The 19,820-nt window shown below is 58.4% G+C and overlaps 1 protein-coding gene across 1 annotated transcript; it reads right to left on the bottom strand.

Annotated features, from left to right (window-relative positions):
- Positions 1 to 675: 675 nt before the first annotated feature.
- On the bottom strand, positions 676 to 19,531 carry B4GALNT4 (beta-1,4-N-acetyl-galactosaminyltransferase 4). Its single transcript, XM_014878782.2, has 20 exons — positions 19,366 to 19,531; positions 12,309 to 12,424; positions 10,626 to 10,736; positions 10,452 to 10,547; positions 10,194 to 10,284; positions 9,763 to 9,863; positions 9,416 to 9,483; positions 8,998 to 9,076; positions 7,685 to 7,751; positions 6,193 to 6,336; positions 5,922 to 6,031; positions 5,605 to 5,705; positions 5,262 to 5,344; positions 3,520 to 4,699; positions 3,105 to 3,412; positions 2,814 to 2,967; positions 2,437 to 2,509; positions 2,192 to 2,345; positions 1,857 to 1,983; positions 676 to 1,481 (listed from the first exon to the last, which is right to left on the bottom strand). Exons 1-20 carry the CDS (start codon positions 19,514 to 19,516, stop codon positions 1,367 to 1,369), a joined length of 3,429 nt encoding a protein of 1,142 aa, XP_014734268.2. The 5' UTR covers positions 19,517 to 19,531; the 3' UTR covers positions 676 to 1,366.
- Between the last annotated feature and the right edge of the window lie 289 nt (positions 19,532 to 19,820).

The following is a 19,820-nucleotide window of genomic DNA, read 5'->3' as shown; positions in this document are numbered from 1 at the left end:
GCCCTCACCCACAACAAAGCATTTCCAAAGTGCTGCAAAAAAACACGGAGCGGGGCAAGGAGAGGGGAGAAACAACTCCTGCCTGCCAGGACGGTCCCTTCCCAACAAAGCCGGGGGCCACAGGTACCAAATTTGGGACAAAATGGGTGGCTGAGCCCCCTTTGTCCATCCTCACTCAAACTCGGGTGCTCAGAGTGAGCCTGGGGGATGCAAATGGGGAATGAAACACTTGGGGGAAAACTCCAAGAGTATTTCAGGGAGCAGCCCAGGGGATTTGAGAGACAGGGTGAGGACACGAGCCCATGGCAGGTGGGACAAGACACCCTCCACACACACGGGTGAGGGGAAGCACCAGCACAGAGCTGGGACACGGGTGGGCAGAGACAAGTGTGCCAGGACATGCAGGAGCCCAGGGAACCAGGACAGCCCCCCATGGAGCTGGGTGGAGCCCAGGTGTGGGGCGGAGGCTCAGCAAGCCCGGGCGTGTGGCCGGGCATCAAACAGGGTGCTGCCTCCTCCTCCTCCTCCTCTTTGCATGGAAACAGCACAAACGCTGCTGCCCACTCCCACCACAGAGAAGGGACCTTCGGGGGACCAAAGGACAAAGGCCAACCTGGCTCCCATGTCCTGCTGCATCCCTGTCCGGGTGTGGGGTTGATGGAGCGGAGGGAAATCTCAGCCAAGACATTGATTTTAATTTTTTAAGAATAAAAAAAACCAAACCAAACAGACAAAAACTTCCTGAAACAGCTTCCTACCTCATAATTTCACAGAAATTAGCTTGGAAACGTCATCTGCCCGTACCTGCTCCAGGCTCTGCCTGTTCCCCCCAGCCCAGCCCCCCTGGCATGGGCAGTGCCAGCCTCAGGGCTCTGCCCCCACCCACAATGTGTCCCAAGTGCAGGGCACAGCCAGACCCCTCCTTCCCTCTGTAGGTCCTGGAAGGGGAGCAGGAGGGTTTGGGCAGCCCCAGTGGGTTCTTAGCCCGCCTCCCTTAGCTCAGCTCCCCAGCCTGACATAGGGACGAGGTACTGGGTATTTCAGGGAGGGACAACACAGGAAAGGGGCTGCAAAGGGATCCTGGATGCCACAATTCCACCTCCAGTATCCCCAGCCCAATACAGCCCTCCAGAACCTAGCAAAGCCCCCGGGACCCACTGGCACTAAGGAGTTAATGAACTCATTGCTGACTAAGAAATTAGACCCTTAAGAAAAAAAACCACCAGCACTCACCACGGCCCTCCCCACTCCCCCCTCCCCAGGAAAACCGCGGCAGGTGTTGGGTGTCCCCCGTGCTGGCACTGGGGGTGGCCGTGGTGGGTGGGGGAGGTGCCAGGGGTCGGTGGCTACGGGCCAGGCTCGGGCACTAGTCCTTGGAGGGCTTCTTGCTGCGGGCGTTCCACATGCCGCGCTTGGAGTGGTAGTAGTGGTAAAAGTTCCTGAGGCGCAAGCGCTCCACCTCCAGCCCGCTCTGGAGAACCCTGCGGATGGAGGGACAGAGGGACAGGGCTCAGGGGATGGAGGGAGGAAGCAACGGGCTCAGAGATGGCTGGACAGGGGGATGGACAGACAGATGGATGGATGCACAGATGGATGGATAGATGGAGAGGGCTCCCTGTAGATGGAGGATAGAGGGATGGGGCTCAAGTGACAGAGCTCAGAGGATGGAGGAAGGAAGGGATAGGACTCAAGAGATGGATGGACAGAGGGACAGGGCTCCAGATGGATGTGGTCCTCCCAAAGGAAGTTTTCCCCTTCACCACACCCCATCATCCAGCTTGATGGATGTGCCCAAATCCACATGGCTGACCCCACTTCTTCTGGGGGTTTAGGGGCTGCAGGACTGCCAGGCTCACCTGTCCAGGAGCTCCCAATCCTCCCCGCCCCAGCGGTCTCGGAACTCCTCTGTGTTCATCCCTCCCACACGATCAAAGTCCGACTTGTAGATGCCAAAGAGGCCGAAGCCGTTCACCTCCCAGTAGCCTGGAGGGAGGGAGCAGTGAGGTAAGGGGTGGGGGAACCCCCAAATGCCCATATTGTCCTGTCCTCTCTGTGCTCTCCCCACTACCTGGGAGCCATGGGGATTCTCCATCCCAGCCCCTCTTCCCACCACGGGTCCATCCCCATCTGTGCACCAGGTGATTATGGCCTGGTTTTGGGTGATCTCAGCTGAAAAGGGGTCCCTGCTCACCGTTGGGCTCTCGGGGGGAGCTGCCACAGCTCAGCCTCATGACAATGGGAGCATAGGCCAGCTTCCCCTCCACGCAGTGCTTCCGGATGCTGTCCAGGATGTTGGCAGGGAAATGGATGTGCAGGTCGCACAGGAACACGATACTGTGCTCGTCCTAGGAGGGGACAGACACAGGTCAGGGGAATCAGACAGGAACAGCCCCAGGAGAGAAGCCACAGCCAGAGCTGGTTCCTGTCCCCACTCACCTCCACCATGTCCACGCCAGCCTGGAGCCCGGCAGAGCGCTCGAAATTCCCCGTGCGCCGCAGGTACTGGAACCTGGGGAGAGAGGACAGGGCAGGTGGCACTGGGGACAGACAGGGACACAGCCAGAAGGGGACAGGAACCACCAGCATGGGGAAAGAACCTTCTCAGGAAGGCCCAGGTGCTACCACTCAAGCTGAGGGTCCCCCCATGGAGTCAAGTTTCTGCACCCCCAAATCCACATGGAAAAGTAGTTTAAACTCCCAAAAGTGAAGAGGAGGGAAGGGGCAGCAAGGCAGAGAAGGAACAGCAGGTTGTGTGAGCACCTGTCCCACTACAGGGAGCCCCCCAGACCCTGAGGCTGCAGGCTGGGAGCTACCTGGGCAGCTGGGCATCCTGCAGGGCCTTCTCCACATCCATGTCCTCGCTGTCGAAGTCCACCAGAATGACGTTGAAGTTGGCGTCCCCTGTGGCCCCGTAGAGGCCGGCCATGTCCGAGATGAACTGCTGCACCCAGCGGGCCTGGTTCTTCACTGCCAGAGACACATTCCTCAGGCTCATGGGGGGACCCACAGCACCCTCTCCCACCCAGAGGTGACATCCTCATCCTGCTGGAGGATGCTGAGGGAGCAGCACACACCCTAGAGCACCGTGTCCTGCCCTCACCTACCCGGCACCACGAAGTGCACCATGACGTCCTGCCTCCAGCTGAGCCGCAGGGGCCGGCACAGCACAGATTTTCCATAGAGGATGCTCCAGGCGCTGGGCTGAGGTTCGGTGGCCCCCAGGGCCAGCCCGTCGGGGTTGGCCTCGGCGCTGTCGTCCTGCTTGCCCTGGTGCAGGAGGACGTAGACGTACTCTGAGAGTCTCACTGTGCGCTGGCCCCGCTCCGCCAGCTCCAGCTCCAGCAGGTATCGGTTCCCCCGCGCCGTGTCCCGGCGCTTCTCCACGTTGATGATCCTCAGGAGAGTGTAGATCCTGCAGGGATAAGACAAGCCTTGAAATCACCGTCACTGCGAGCTCTGCTTCCCGCGATCTGGGACCCACCCGCCTGAATTCCTGCTGGCATCCCACTGCCCCCATACCCTCCGTTCTTCTCGTTGAGCCTCTCCATGTACTGGGCCACCACATCCACCACCTCGCTCTCGCCCAGCTGCAGGTTTCCCGACACGTTGCAGCGCAGGTCGTTCCAGTCGGAGCGCAGCAGCTCGAAGTCCACGGAGCTGACGCTGAACGTCCGCTGCCAGTTGATGGAGTCCTCCAGCCAGCCCTGCTGCAGCTCCCCCGCCTCGTAGGAATAGTCTGACACCTCTTCCTCCTCCTCCTCCTCCTGGCCCTTTCCCTCCTCCTGCTGCGACACCGTTGTTTCTGACACCTTCAGAAAGGATGTCACCCGTGTCCCCTCGGAGCGGGTGGCCTCGGATGAGTTGTAGTCAGCAGTGGCTGCTGTCCTGCCTGGAGCAGGGGTCGTGTCCTCGTGGCTGAAGAGCCCCTCGGTCCCCAGGGCGAGGAGGCCGGGCAGCACCCGCTGCTTGGGTGGCCGGTCCCACCTCCTGCCGCTCTTCCGCCTGGCAGGGTCCCTCTCCTTGGAGATGTTGCTCAGGAGCCAGGGGCTCCGGCGGCCAGGGACAGCCCGGAGCTTGTTGGGGGTGATGGGATGCTTCTGCGGGGTCCTGGAGCGGAGGTGGACTCTCTTCACAGGCTTTGGATACAGGAAGATGCCGGGGAACGCCGGCTCCTGGGCCGGGGCTTTGCGCTTCCCGGGCTGCAGCCGGGTCACATAAACCTTCTCCTGGGTTTTCCGGGCCTTTTTGTCCTCGCTGGGAGCCGCTGGCCTGCTGGGACCCGGCGTTTTGGCTTTGCCACCGAAGATGGGCACGGAGAGGTGTGGCTGGAGGCCCAGGGCCGTGCCGTGCTTTGGTAGCCCCAGTTCATCCTCCTCGCCCTCCTCCTGGGGCAGCCAACGGAGCGCCCGGCCTGGGCCCTGCTCCAGAGCAGGATCCTCCTGGAGAGTGGCCGGTGGGCTGGATGTGCTCCATGTCCCCAGGTGCCCAGGGGTGCCTGTCCTGGCCTGTGTCCGGCCCCGCTTCTGGTGGAAGCTGTAATAGTCCAGGTCCTCTCCGTAATCCCTGGTGACCGGTGCAGGATCCTTCCCTTTGGCTCTGGGGGCCGGCCCAAAGCTCTGCTCCTTGGCCTCAGCAGGGGGGTCTGTGGGCTCACGGCTGTCCACTCCTTCCTCTTCCTCCTCCTCATCCTCCAGGAAATCTATGGAGCGAAGGCAGAGATTAATACTCCGAGGCAGAGCCTGATCCCTGCAGGAGAGGAACCTGTGAGTGGAGGAGATGAGGCAGCAGAGGTGGGGCACCAGGGGATGCCCATACGGGGACAGTCACCAGGACTGGCAGCTCCAGTTGCTGCCACTTATCCCCACCTCAAATCTCCCAGTCGCACTCAATCCAGAAGCAAATGCGACCTGCCAGGACTTTGCCAAGGCAGGCTTTGAACATCCTCTGGTTCCCCAGGACCACCCCCAGGCTCCATGGACATCCCTAGACTCCACAATGGGTCTGGTTTCTGCTGCCCATTGCTGAGGCCAACCCAAGAGATGTTGGAGAGAGAGCAAATCCCAATCCAGTCTCCTGCTTCCCCCATCACCCTGCTGTGATGCCAAGCAGGATGCTTGGAGGGGTGATGCTCTGCACAGCCCAGCCCTCCTGCAGCCTCTGGCACTGCTGCAGTCATCCTGATGAGCCACAGCTCCGAGGGGATGAGCTGCCAGCGAGGATGCTGGGAGCTCAGCCCGTGCCCAGGGATCCTGGTGACTCACTGTCAGGGCCAAGGAAGAGAAACGCTCGCTGCCGCGGATCCTCCTCCTCCTCATCCATCTTCATGTACTTGTAGAAGCCAAACCTGGGGATGGAGAGGGAAGGTGAGGGCCCGGGAGAAAGTGTGTGGGGAGGAGCACCCAGCTGCCAAGGGAGCTGGGGTTCCCAAATCCAGGAGCACTGCCAGCACTCCAGCTGCTGCATGCATGGGAGATGGGGAAAGAGCCAGCCTGGAGTGACCCTTCCATGGGGAACAGGGACACGTGGCTGAGGATGCATCATCTGTCATTGTTGACATCAGCCCCCTGTGGGCAGCACCCCAAAATCCCAGCTCCCAGTACCTACTTTTCCAGGTAGAGGGGGGACTCCCTGTAGAAGCACTTGTTCTCTGTCTCCATGTGAGTGAGGCGCGTGAAGTCGTTGGGATACACAAACGAGAGGTAGACCTGGGGGTAAATGGTGCCGTGTCACTTGGGACACCAGAGTGACCCCCCAGCACCTCAAACACAGGGATTTAACCCCAACTCTCTCAGGCCGAGTCGTGCAAGCTCAGCCTGACCTTCCAGCGAGTGACGCTTCCTCCTGGATTTTACCCAGGTGGGAACATCCCTGCCCTGGGCTCCACTGTGGGAGCATGGCCCTGTCCCCAGGGAGACACTCACGAACTGCAGGCCCTGGTAGCGGGCGATGGGGAAATCCTTCACCACGTAGGTGGGGCTGTAGGCACAGGGCACCAGCACATTCTCCACGCGGGACGCCTCGATGGCAGGGGCTGTGGAGAAGCCCAAAGCATCCCAAACGTGTTCCCAGCAGAGATGCCACCACTCAATAGATGGGCAGAGAGTAGTAGGGATGCCCCAGGTACCCACAGCAGCCTTTTTCCTCCCCCAAAGCCTGCCAGGGATCAGCGTGGATGCGTTCTCAGGCACTTACTGAGGAAGAATGTGTCCCTGGGGTCGGCCTTAAGCATGTCCGCCCCATGCTCGTCCTGCTGGGCCTCCCAGAGGTGGCTCCCGCTGTGGCTGGCCAAGGTCTGAGGGATGTGCTCCACGTGGTTCATCTTCAGGGAGGACTCATCTGTGGGACAGGGCCGGGGCTGAACCCCCGGGCACACCGGGAGCATCCTCCAAGGGCGCCTTTCCCAATCCCTCCAAGAGGGCTGGCAGCACTGTGGATGCCTCCTGCTCCCAGGGCAGGCAATGCTGCCCTCCCAGCCATGTCACAGACCCCGTGACTAATCAGCCTAATGATTATTGCATCGACTAATGAGGACCAGCAGATCCCAGCCAGGCCATCCTGCTCCCGTTACCACAGCCTCAAAAACAAGGGAATGCTCAAGACTGTAACTCCCAAGGACACAGGGGTTAAACATTGGATGTCCTTCCTGCAGGTAACTGCAACACGAGCTGGTTTGCCTCCTCCTACCCAGGGATGAGGGTGGCATGTCACCCTTGGCCACCAAGCAGCCCCCAGGCTCCCACAGGAGTTCACCCTGCTCCCACCACCTCGGCCATTCTCCATGGCTGCTTCCTGCCCAGGAAGCCCTGCCTGCTGCAGAGCCACAGGGAAGCAAGATCCCCCTTCCCAAGCCCCAAATTATTCTTCTTGTAGCAGGGAAAGGCTTCCCAAATGTGCCCCTGCAGCTGGCTGAGGTTGGGCTGAAGGCTCTGGAAAAGTCTAGAGGGAGGGAGGAAGGATGGAAAGAAGGAAGGAGCTCTGCCTGCTGCTGGCAGCCCCCACCAGGGCTGGGCTCCCCAGGGGTGACACAGCTTTGCCTGAGGGTGCTGCTGGGTCTGAGGGAGCCGGGAAGCAGGAAGGAGAAGCAGGAAGAGTTCAGGGATTTATCTGCATGCCATCTATCTCATGGGCATCCATCTCACTGGCACCCCTCATCCCTCTTGTCCCCACAGATCCTGCCTGCCCCCTCCTCCTTAGCGACACCTTCCAGAGCAGGAATGATGACTGCTCCTGCTCTGTGCAGAGCGCCAGGCCAGGACCCATCCATCACGCCCTTTCCTGCTGCCAGGGCAGGGGCAGGAAGCAGAAGATCTATAGATTTAATTAAACCTTGTGCCATCCATCCCCACTTCCACGACAGCTCCTTGTAACTCAGGGCCAGGCCCCGCAGCCAGAGGGGTCTTGGCAGGCAGGACGAGGCTGGAGCACCAGCAGAGCTGTGCTTGCATGCTGTGTTCACTCCACATCCCATTTTTAGCAGTATCTCATCTCGTTCCCAGCATCAATCCTACCCACTGCAGCCCTTGCATCTGTCCTTACAACAGGCAGAAGGCCAGTGGGGGGATGCAAAGGCTGAGATGTCTCCCCAGGACTCAATTTCTCAGGTTCTGCTTCCCTTCCCATCTCTCCCAGCACATGGGGGCCCTGGAAAGCCTGGCTGGGGCTGCAGGAGGCACCTGGCCCTTACCTGTGTACAGGGAGATGTAGGAGGAGTCAATCACTTCAAACTTCAGGCTGGGGAGGAAAACTCGCCACTGGGAAAAAATAAAAGGAGATGGGGAATGAGCAGGAGGGTGGCAGGGGTCAGGATGCAGTTTTGCCCAACCCTGGCACCCCAGGATGGCTCCTCCCTGTCCAGAGCTCTTAGAAACTTCCCTGCAGAAGAGGAGCAAGAGAGAGGGCTGATCCTGTCCCATCTCCTGCAGGGTTTGGGATTAGCAGGGATCACTGCAGGGTCAGAGAGGGAAAGGCTCCTGTGGGTAGGATACAGGCTCATGCTGGTTCCCTCCGGGACTGTCACAAATCCTGTGACAAAAGGACTCCTTTCCTCACTCCAGTGCTTTATAAAGAAGAGTTTGCCTTTATTTAAGGGGGTCTCCAGAGCTGCCTGCCCTGATTTAACTCCAGCATTTTAAAAGCCAATCTGGAGCCCTTGTTGGGACAAGCCCTTCAATGCCCCCAGGGGTGAGACACATCAGGGTCTTGCTTTTGTTGTGGATGTTGTTGTTGTCTCTCTCTGCACAGCTGAGAGGTTTTTCTGCACGGCTGGGCTGAAAGGCTCTTCGCTCCCTCCCTCCAGCAAAAACATCCCATCTCAGAAACATCTCCCCCATCTATTTGTTTTCCCCACTATTTGTTTTTGCCCTAAGAAATGCAGATCTTATCGGGATAGAGGGGACGGGGAGGAGGGAGGCAGCCAGCAAGGAAGGGGTGTTGCCCGGCCTCCCTGATGCTTTGCTGGAACCAGTTTGACTCCAGTGATTAATGAGCTCTTTGGGAGAAAGGAAACCTTTGCTAACGAGCCAACATCTTCCCCTCAGCCAGCCTGAGCCCCTGACACAAGCTCCAAGCTCTGCCAGGGCTGTGCTGCCAAGGCAGGCAAGTTCAGATTTGAAACTCGTGGTAATTCCAAGGGGGCGAAAGAAGAAAACAGGGAATCACTCCATCACCTCTGCCACCACTCCCACTGCTGGGATACAGCCAGCAAGGTGGGACCTGCCTGCTCTGGACTCTTCTTGCCCATGGGAGTCCAATGGCAGGGTCTTTAGCTGCCCAAAGACCACCAGCAAGAAAGGAGAGTAGCACTCCACGCGTCCCAGTGTTATTCCCTGGAATAACCAGGGAAACAGCGACACTGACTTGTCCCCACTGGCAACCACGGGAGGGGGAAACCGGCTTTGCTCCAGGATAAAGCACTTGAACACACATGAGAAAAGCCCTGGCACTGGCTCTCTGTTCCTGGAAGGAGCCTGGCATGGCGGGGGGTGAGCATTTACTCACCCCAACTTCCACGTGATCCGAGCCCCGGTCATCCTGCTTGTGGAGCAGCTCAAAGTAGTAACGTCGGGAGGACATGAGGCTGCAGGGGAGGGGACACAGCAGTCAGGGCCCAGGGCCAGCCTGGGAAAGCCTCCCTGTCCTGCCCACGGGTGAAGAAAACCTTCCTGAGGCAAGGAGACAGGGAGCTGAGGAGGGTATCTGCTCCCCCATCCCACTGCTGAGAGGTTTTGTGGGATTACGGGGACATTGTGACATCCCTGTCCCCACGTCATCACCTGCCCCTTCAAACTGTGGATTTGGGGTCCAGCCCAGCCCCACGTGCCTTTTGGAAAAGAACCATGGCCCAGGGAGGTCAGAGCCAGTAGCTCTGTGTCCAAAAACTCCATTCCCATGGGATGATCCCCAAGGACATACTCACCGCAGGGGCTTGGAGACTTGGGAGCTGAACTTGGTGAACTCTCCTGGTGCTGTCCACTCGGTGCCCAGCTGGGAAAGAAAGGAGAAGCATGAGAGCAGCAGGACACCACACCAAAGCTTCCCATTAGAGGAATGAACCCCAAGAAAATCCAGGAAGAAATGTTACATCTCCTGCTCTTCGCCAGCTCCAACCAAGAAGGAACCAAGGGGCTCTTTTAGAAGCCAAGCCAAGGCAGGCCTGGCCAGGGCATTCCCAAAGGAGCAGAGAGGCAGGAGAGCTGTCCCCAGCAGAGCCACACATGGATCCTTCCCCCTGGAGCAGGGCAAGGCAGAGAGGTGATGCCATACCTTGCCCACAAATGCAGCCAGTCGGGAATTGGAGGGACTGTCGTCAGAGCTGAGCCAAAACTCTGAGTTGTCGTCTGATGCCACAGAAAACTGGAAATCCCCTGCAGAGAGCCATGGAGAAGGTCACCATCAAGGGACACAGGGACCATGGTAGTGTGGGCTCAGTCCTGCTGTCTCGTGGTGAGATAGGAAAGAGGGATGGGGCCACCCCAGACCTTACAGCATGGCTCTGTCCTGGATGGGAGCAGGGCTTTGCTCCCTTCAAAGCCACAGGAAAAAAGGGGCTTTGCTCCAGAAGGACCCTCTTGCCCAGGAGCCTGGATTTGGGGACCATCTCCAAGAGCCCTTCTACCCTTCTGTGGCCAGGAAGGGAAAGGACACAGCATCTCCACATTGCTGCATGGGGAAAAAGGCCACACTCCATCACTCACCATCCTTGAAGGGATGGATGTAGCCAAAAATCCTCAGCCCGTAGTTCTTCCACTTGGGAGACACGGCCAGCTTCTTCACCGTGGTGCGGGTCTGCCAAGGAGACGGGCATGGATCACCTCCTCCATGTCTGCACTACCACCCACCATTCTCCAGCTGGGAATCACCTCCCCAAGCCAAGGTCTTGAGGACCAGTGGAGACCCAGGGAGGGACGGGTAGACCCCTCTGCCAACCCCTGAGCACCTGTCCCAGGACTCACATGGGGAAAGAGTGGGAAGTGGAGGTTCTTCCTCAAGTGCCTCACAGCCCCGCCACACCAATCCTCGAAGACGTGCAGGTTTGCCTTCCCTTTGTACTGTGGGAGAAAAGAGGGAGCTGAGTGGGGCTCCTCCTCCTCCTCCATCACCTCCCAGGCTGCTGTCTGCCCACCCACCTGCTCGTTCCAGGGCAAGGCCTGCTTGGTCAGGTTGAGTTTGGGCTGGCCGCTGGCTCGGTTGGAACGCTGGCCTCTGGAAAACCAGCCATCCACATCCTGCCCATCGTTCTGTGGAGGAGCAGAGGGAGAAATGGGATGGGTGATCGGGGCCAGCACATCCTATGGATGTGGGATGTCTCAGTGCATCTGTGGTGAGGCCCTGGCACAGGCTGCCCAGAAAATCTGTGGCTGTCCTATCCCTGAAAAAGTTCAAGGCCAGGTTGGATAGGGCTTGGAGCAACCTGGGCTAGTGCAAGGTGTCCTTGTCCATGGCAGTGGGTGGAACTGGATGGGCTCTAAGATCCCTTCCAATCCAAACCATTCCAGGATTCCATGATCTAAACACTTCATTTTGAGTGTTGCCAAACCAAGGTGAAAGATTTCACAGCTCATGGCAAAGGAAAGCAGGAGGAGGCACAAAAATATTGGCAAGGTGTCACAGGCAGTAGTTTCAAAATGTTCCAGCTAAACTTGTTTCCTTTCCTCTGCCAAAACTGCTCCAAAACAGTGAGTTTTCTGTTCATCCAAAGGGTTTTCGCCAGTATTGGGGGCTGCTGGAATTCTGGGCTCTCTCTCTCTCTCTCTCTAAAAGCACAGAGGTGATCCCTACATCCCGAGCAGAGGAAGCCGAATATCTCTCCACTCCCCCTCTTACTTTAAAGGGGATTAGGTTAATCCCATTGCTTGTGTCTTGTAATTTAGAGAGATTAAGTGAGCATTCACCTGCCTCCAGCTTGCTGATGGATGACAAGGAAAAGCTAGGTACTTCTGGAGCCCTTCCAGAGTATTCCCCTCTTCCTCAGTTTCCCCAGAGCATCATCCCCCTCTTCCTCTACCCCTCAGGGCAGACACAGCACTGTCACCACAGCACAGCCCATTTGCATGCACAGTGCCAGGGAAATAATTAGCAAACTGCCTAAACTAACTCATTAGAGCCCCGGAGGAGGGAGCAGTGCCCTTGGAAGACCTCACGAGGGAGGGTTTTGTGCCAGGCTCACTGGAAGGATTCTCCCTTCTCCCAGGAAAAGCCAGGATGCCATTCCTGCTGTACCCTCTGTCCTTACCCAGTACCAGCTTGTGCCTCCTCTGGGAGGTTCCTGAGGTTTCTCCTTTGTCCATCTGTCCCTTATTTCTGAGGAGTGACCCACTGCTGGGACAGGGCAGGGAATACCTCGTGGCTTCCCCCTCCTGCCATCCCACCTGGCTGCCCTGCTAGGAGGCCTCTTGATGACAACAAGGACAGGGACAGCAGGACCTTCAACAGGAAGGCTTGGTGACCTGCTGGACAGGGGACAGCAGGGCGACCTCGTGGCTACAATTCCCAGTGTGCTCCCTCTGGGGTCTAAAGTGGCTCTCCAGTCCAGGACAGAGCAGAACACACAGGAGCAGGTGGCTTTGCCCAGAAAAGCAGGAATTGCAGAGCAGATGAAGCTGGGCCCTTCTCAGGGAAGCTGTGACCTGGAGCACGGTGTGGGATATTGGGGGGGGGGGAGTATCCCACCCAGTTTCAATGGGATATTAGTGGGTTTATCCACTGTGAGGGCAGAATCAGAGGTTCTGGTGTACCCTGAGCTGGACAACGCTTGGAGCACTCTGTTCCCAGACCAGTGACCCCCCCAGGCCCCTTCCCAGCCCCGTTACCATCGGATCTTCCTCGTGGCTCTCGCTGGAATCCTCGGCTTTCCTGCGCCGCGCCGACACCGGGGCTGCCGCCGGCCGCCTCCCGGGATCTGTCACCTCCCCCGGCCTCTCTCCATCTGTGAGGGAGCAGAGAGGGGTCACACCACAGCCCCCCCATCCCTGCACCTCTTCTGGGGACACCCCTCTCCCCGGCACCGGGAAGGAGAGGTGCTGGCATTGCCTCTGCTCCCAGAGGACAGGGACACGGAAAGGGGGGTGACACAGGGCTGCAATTCCCCTCATTCCATTTGCGCTAAGCAGCTTTGCAGCAGCTCATCATCAGCAGGTTTAATTACACCCCCCACAGCTCCCAGCCCTTTACATAAGAGATGCTGGGATAAGCTGTTGGGGTCTTGCTCCCCTTCCATCCTCAGGGATGCATCCCTGCTTCCTGCATCTCCAAATCCCAGCTCTCCAAAGCATCCCACAGCTCTGCCAAGAGCACATCAGCCCCAAACTCCCCCAGATATCATCCCCTCAAACTATGTTCCTCTTCAAAATCACCCTCATATCAAAACCTTGCTCCCAGATCCATCAGCTTCGTTACTGTGCTGAGTTAATTATCCCCAACATTTGACTCCCCTCTGCAGCTCCTTTTCCTTGGGCAGGGAATTTTAAAGTTCCCCCAAAACAATGGTGCAGACTTGGAAAATGTTAATGTTACTTTGGGGGGAGAAATCCTCTTTTTCTGCCACCCCAAAATCCAAGGGGACCGGGGTAGCTTGGGGTTCAGCCATTGCTGCCAGTGCATAGATGCACGGTTCAATCCAGAGCCAAGGGAATGATGGAGAGGTGGGTGTCCAAGAGCCACCTCCACAAACACACGTGGGTCCCCAAAAACAGCCACTCCCACGCAGCAATGAGGGGGAGCCCCGGGTGTGCCAAGCAGTGACCCCCACACCACGGGAATTGCAGGAAAGGGGTCACTGACTCAGTCCCAACAGAAAGATGGAAAGATATCCCTGTCCCTCCACACCCTCCTTCCCACCACCAGCAAGTGCTGGGGGCTCCCACTCCCCAAAACGTGACTGCCACAGGCAGGGAGGGGCTGGGGGTGCCTGGAGCTCCCGGGCACACACTTCCCACACCATTAGTATTCCAGCGGCCGCGCAGCCGGCGTCGCCTTGGAGATGGCAGCACAAATCCCATCCCCACGGCAGGGACAGGAAATTAAGCTCTAAAGCCCCTTCTTCTGCTCTCAGCCATTCTTCAGCCCCTGGCAGCCCCAGCTCGCTCCTGGCAGCTCCCCAGGCTGCCTCCTCCCCTCATTCCCGCACGCATCCCTCTTCCCTCCGAAATGGGGAGCAGTGGGACCGGAGCCAGCTCTCCCTCCACACAGGGACAGCGTCATTCCCACCACACTGATCTGTGCATTCATCACGGCCACGAGGAGCTCAGCGCTCCCAAGGGACCTGCCCGGGGCTGGGAGAGGGGAGTGGCTCTGTGGTACCCACTCAGGGAATCTCTCCCGGCCTTGGAGGGGATAAACCTGCCTCCCGTGGGATTTGCCATGGACAAAATTCCCTGGATGGCAACCTGAGCCAGCAGCATCCCTGGCTGTATCCATCCAGCATGGATGTGGTCATGCTGCTTCACTCTCCTCCATGTCAGGATTGTGAACTGGTGGGAGCAAAGTGGGTAAAAAACAGGAGTTAATCCAAGCTGGGCAGGCTCATCCTTGGAGCTTTCAGGACCCAAAGCCACGAGCCTCCTGCTTGCTCCCCATCCCTTCCAAAGGGCTCCCACATCCAGGGAGGAGCAAAAGCACCAGCAAGGCTCCAGAAAAGGCATCTGGGCTTCCATGCAATTCCCTGGCAATTTAAATACAGGAAAGTGACTTCTGGTCAGCTGTGGGGAACTGGGAACCAGTGCCATGGGATAAGGGGTGGGGAAGGGCAGTGCCTTTTGTCAGTGAGCATCACTGCTCCCAAAAATCCCGAGTTCCTTTGGTCCCAATCACAGCCCTGCGGGAGGAGCAGAAGAAGAGGAAGGAGAAGGCAGCACTGGGAGGAAGGAGGATTCCAGTTCCTCCCAACATCCCACCAGGATGCACAATCCATTCCCTCAGCCAGCCTCTCTTAAGGACCAGAGAGGGTAGGACAGGGATAGGGGAAGGTCTGAGGTCAAGCAGGGACCCACTTCCTGTGGGATGGGGATGCTCAGGGAAGGGATGGAAGCACTAAAAGCTCTTCCCTGGAGCCACGCCGATGCTTTGGGAGCAGCAAGCACAAACCATGGCACAAACCAGCTCTGAGTCACAGCAGCCTCCAGACAGGGAGCCAGGATCCTTATCCTGGGGAGGAGGCCATGGATACGAGGGACCCACGCAGGGCACAGAGCGATGCCTCCCATGGGAGAAGCATCTCCCTGTTGTCCCTCCCGGCCCTGTAACTCCTCTGGGAAGCACAGAGAGCCTTTCACATCCCCACCTCCCGCCTCCTCCTCCCCAGCTCCAAACACAGCCCCTTTCTTCCATGCCGGGGTTTCTCCTGGCCCTTTTCCAAGCCCTTCGACGTGGAGGGAGGGAGGTGACATTTAAACCCCGACACAGCTGCAGCAGAGGTGGTGGCAGCGCCTTCCTTAAACCCAGAGGTTCCATTCCCAAATTTTCCCTCGGAGCAGGAGCATCCCTGCATGAGCCTCCTAACGAGATGTTAAGTGATTATAATTTGCCAGAAATGAATCAATACCACAAACCCCCCCTGTCAATGCCACAGGGACAAAAATCCTGGCCACAACCCCAGGACAGAGGGTGGTGGCACCAATGGGGCCGAGAGGAATGGGGTTTGTGACCACCATGGGGACACAGGGCCCATCCCTGGACACCCCTGCCCTGCTCTCGGGCACTGCTGGGACCTGTCACTGCTTTGCTGAGGGAACTGGAGGAGCGAAGGGGGATTTTTTTCCTGCCTCCCTCATTCGTCTGCTGCTGTTTTCCCACTCCCTGCCAGCCCTCTCAGCTGGAGCCATGGAAATCGATGAGGAATCACTGTGGCTGGCGATGGAGCTGCCATGAGACCACTCCAGCTGACAAACACCTACCAGGAGAGGCGGCTCAAACACTTCCACGCTCATAATCAGGATCTCAAATCCTTCCTGGGATTGGACAGCTCCCAGACTTCCCCCATTTCCCTCACTGTGCATCCAATGCCCTTCAGTCCCACCTGCTCCAGCCCCAAAGAGAGCTGGAGCAGCTCCCACGAGTCCCTGCTCCATCCCAAAACAGGGATGATCCTCACTCACAGCCCTCAGCACAAAGATTTGGTTTACTGGGACGCAGCTTCTGGAGAAGGCCACTGTGAAATGCTGAGAATTTTAGGGTGCATTTCATCCTATAAACATTCCAGCCTTTGAGATTTGTGGGGTCACCATCCCAATTCCAGCTTTCCAGCCTCTTCCAGCAGCTGGCTCCCACCTGGCTCCTCATCCAGCCAAAATCCCTGTGTCCTGCCAGTGCCAAGGCCACTGACAACCCAGGTGCAGGCACAGGGAAGGGATGGAGGGGAGATCCAGGGCAGTGCTGGGAAGGAAAAGGATCCCAAACACCAACACAAAGAGAGCTCCTGGGAAAAGCCATCCCTCACCTCCCCAGGCTTCAAGGGACAGTTTTGGGGACCCTCCAGGTGCCAAGGGGACCGTGTCACAGCCAGACTGGGGGCAAGGGCCACCCTGGAGTGGCTCAAAGCCACTCATGACTCTGAAGAGTCACATTTTTCCTTTGAAAAACCCAAAATAGGCAGTTGCCAAATTTTTTTTTGCCATTGGGCACCCTACAGGAGCAGGACATCGAGCCTGAGGCAGTCTGGGAAGGGCTTCCCATATGGAGAAAGGGTTCCAGTGACACCCAAACCTGCCCATTCCCCCAGCTCCAAAATTCCCTTTCAGCAGCAGGGATGGGACCTGCTTTCCCTGGCACTGGGACCCCACGTGGGTCCATCCAGGGAAACCAGCCTTTCCCAGCAGGGATAGGAGAGTGCAGTGATGCCAGGAGAAGAAAAAGCAAATCCCAAATCCCACTGCCCTTCATCTTCAAAGGGCTCTTCTCATCCCCTTCCCTACCTGCTCCCAGCATCCCCAACAAAAAGGATGAGCAGGGCTCAGCATTCCAGGCTCCCAATTAAAATCAAAGGATCTGCTGAGATGGATCCCAGAGGAACACCTTATCCCAAACCTTCTCCCTCCTGCTCTCCCAAAAGACAGGTCCCTGGAGGGGAGGAGAACAGCCAAGGACAGGACACAGAGCATCCATCCCAGCACTGCCGTGGGATCAGGGGGTTTTGGGAGCCCTCTGGACCATGGCAGAGGGGTGACCCAGGCCATGCCATGTCCAGCAGGCAGAGAGAGCCTCATTTCATCCATGAACTGGCTTCAGCACCCATCCTGTGCTCCCCAAACTCCCAAAACCTCACTGTTGGCACCACCAATATCCTCCTTGCTAAATCCCAGCAAACCCCAAGCCCCACACCCCCACTGAGAGCCACTTTAGGGCTTTATTATCATTTTTCCCCAGTTCTTTTTTGCTTTTTCATCCTTTCCCTTTCCACCTGGTGCATCCACGTTTCCACCCCATTGCCTCGGCGGGGTTTCCAGCTGGGAGAGCACCGTAATGGCCTCGTTATTTCCAATGAGGAATCCGCGTGTTCAATTAGCCAGAGAAGGGTAATTATCTACTTGGAGGAGATGAGGAAAAGAGGGGGGTGTTTTATCAGGGATCAGCAGAGCTCCCAGCCCAGCCCCTGGATGCTCCAGCTCCTGGTGTCACCAACGGGGACACGGGGAGCCCTGGGATAATCTCACTGTGCTCGGTCTTCCCCACTTTACACCCCCAAAAATCCTCATGCCCTGCACCTGCAGAGCATCCAACTGCTCACTGACATCCTGTTTAATGAGTAATTAACCTTTTTCCTTGTTAATTAACCAGGCAGCACCCCTGGCACAGACAGACAGGTCCTGGCTCATGGTGGCCAAATCCAAAAGTCATCTCCCAACTCCTTCTGGTGCACAGACCCTTGGGGAGATGCTGTTCCCCCAAACCCTTGTAACAAGTTTTTTTTTTTTTTTCCTTTTATGGTTTATTTCCTATTATCTATTCAGGGGGGTTTGGTTTTAGTTTTTTTCCACTCCATTCAATAAACACTCCCTGCCTCTCCCACTCTGGCAGCAGCAGGATGAGGGTCCATCTGTGCATGGCCAAACCCTTCCCCAATCTCCACCCAACCCCTTCATGTCCAAAAAGGTCGAGTGAGACCTCAACTCTGCCCTTCCCATACCTTCACCCGGGTTTTAGGCACCCACTGGAAAATCCCAGTGCAGGGATCAGTATCTCCCTGGAGTCCTGTCCTGCACAGCTGGATCCAGCTTTCCCTGGAGAATCACCCACCTCTTCACACCTCATCCAGGGAAGGCACCCATGTTCCCAAGGGACAACACGCCCCCACCCAATGCATTTTCCCATATCTCTTCCCACCTCCCAGACCCCATTCCCCACTAAATCCCAGCACCCCTCATTCCCAGTTTCCAGCCTTTCAAACTCGCTGGGACCCCCCCTCCCTTCTACAATAAAACCCATGGCTTCCCCCTGGAGCATCCTGAGGAGCCAGCTGGGATGTAGGGCACGCAGGGAGAGGCACCTGCCAGGCTCAGCACCTGGGAACATCCCAGCACACAGCATCCAGCAGGAAAAACACGGCTCACCCTCGCACTGCTGCACCCCAAACCCCAGAGGGACCCCGATCCATGGTTTTCCCAGGAACAGAGACAGCGATCCCATGCCAATTCCCCCCTGCCCGAGGCTCAGAGGCCAGACATGGTTTCCCAAACACCGGGATAACAGCAGGGCCAGGGGAAAGCGCCTCGGGATAATGGTGGGAACATAAGGAAAATCCCCTCGGGAACACCAGGCAGACCCTGCGGCTTTCCCCACCACGGAGGATCCCGCAGGGAGCCGGCAGCCCCCGGTGCCCCCCCTCCCTCAGCAGCCTCATTTCCTGCCTCTCTCATTCGCATTATCCCGATTTTACCATAAGGCCCAAAAATTTGCAGGATCATGCTGCTGCTCCGCTCGGAAACTTTGGGTTTTCCAGCCGAGAGGCTTTGCCAGCCGCCGGGACCGCTCTGACCCGCTCGGGAAAGCCTTTCCCTCCCTCCTTTTAGTGCTCCACGGGCACTAAATCCCGTCCCCTTCTCATTTTTTTAGGACAAAACGCGCTGGGCGAGGTCAGTCCCAGCAGGAACGCTACGGCTCAAGTTTCACCCAGCAAATATTCCGAGCCTCTTTGTGTCTCCCCGGGCATACCAGGGATGTCTGCCACGGGAAAACCGGGAGCGAAAGGACACGAAGCCGAGCCTTAGGGCACCTGTCCCTCCAGAGCATCCCGGAATCCATCCCGGCCGCTATCCCAGGGCGGGAGAAGAAAGGAATTTTGGTGGTTTTTTTTTATAGCAGAGAACCACAAGCTGAGAAAGTGTTGGGATGGGATGAGGAGGGTTGGGAAAGGATGGGAACGTCGGGAAGGGATGGGAAAGAAGAGATTGCCCCTTCCAGCAGCGGCGAGCGGCTATAAATGGCCTCTTTGTCATCGCAGCCAAGGCAGCGGGAGGAAAAATGAGGACGGAGCGGCTCGAGGGGGGATAATGAATGTCCCGGCCGGTTTGGGGGCCCTCCTGGGTGTTCCCTCCTCCCGAAGGTCCAAAGCCGGGGCGCGGAGCCCACGGAGGGGCCCCGCTCGCCCCAAACCCACGCGGGTGATGCGGGACAGAAACCCAGCGCTAGAAAGGGGGGGGGGTCTCACCTCTGAGGGGATGCTCCGAGTCCCCAGCGTGGCAGGGGGACCCCCAAACCCCAGGTGCTCTGAGAGCACAGTGCAGGGGGGAGCTCCGGCGCCCTCTGGGGGACCCCAAACCCCAGGTGCTCCGGTACCCCGGAGTGGAGGGGGGGAACCACCATCCCTTGGGTGCTCCCCAGAGCCCCCCGAGGCACCGCTCCGAGGCTGCCAGCGACCCCCCCCATCCCCGTTACCTCTGCCATAGGCGAAGGGGAGGCGCAGGGCGCGGCCCTGGCGCACCAGGCTGATGTGCAGGTAGGTAAACCAGGCGGCCGAGGTGAGCAGCGCCAGCAGCAGCAGCAGCTTCAGCTGCTTCCGGAGCTTCTTCACCGGGAGCCGCGGCATCCTGCCGCCCGCATCGCCCCCGCCGCCGCCACCACCGCCGCCGCCACCACCGGGCTAACCCCGGCCCATGGGGTCCCCCGCCCTTCCAGCCCGCGTGCTCCGGGCTGGCTGTAGGGCGGCTGCGGCTCGTGGGGCCGGGGCTCGGTGCGGGGCTCGGCGGCCCCGGGCCCGCCGGTGCATCGCCCCCCCTGCGCCGCGCCCGCGGGGGGAATGAATGAGCGGGCGCTGCTCGAAGCCACGCCCCCACCGAGGAGCGACGGCGGCTTCGGCCAATCGCAGAGTGCCAGCCGCGGGCTCTCCGCCA

The sequence above is a fragment of the Sturnus vulgaris genome, chromosome 18 (genome assembly GCF_052056855.1).
Source record: "Sturnus vulgaris isolate bStuVul1 chromosome 18, bStuVul1.hap1, whole genome shotgun sequence".
Classification (NCBI taxonomy): domain Eukaryota; kingdom Metazoa; phylum Chordata; class Aves; order Passeriformes; family Sturnidae; genus Sturnus; species Sturnus vulgaris.
This window is presented reverse-complemented; position numbering and strand designations above follow the sequence as displayed.

What these genes read in the sequence shown, in the direction of transcription:
- B4GALNT4 (XM_014878782.2), bottom strand. Translation starts at nt 19,516, where the DNA reads ATGCCGCGGCTCCCGGTGAAGAAGCTCCGGAAGCAGCTGAAGCTGCTG. An exon ending in CAGGGACACATTCTTCCTCA is followed by an intron (nt 6,032 to 6,192) that starts GTAAGTGCCTGA and finishes GCTTCTCCACAG; the next exon opens with CCCCTGCCATCGAGGCGTCC. An exon ending in CTCCCCCCGAGAGCCCAACG is followed by an intron (nt 1,984 to 2,191) that starts GTGAGCAGGGAC and finishes CCCTCCCTCCAG; the next exon opens with GCTACTGGGAGGTGAACGGC.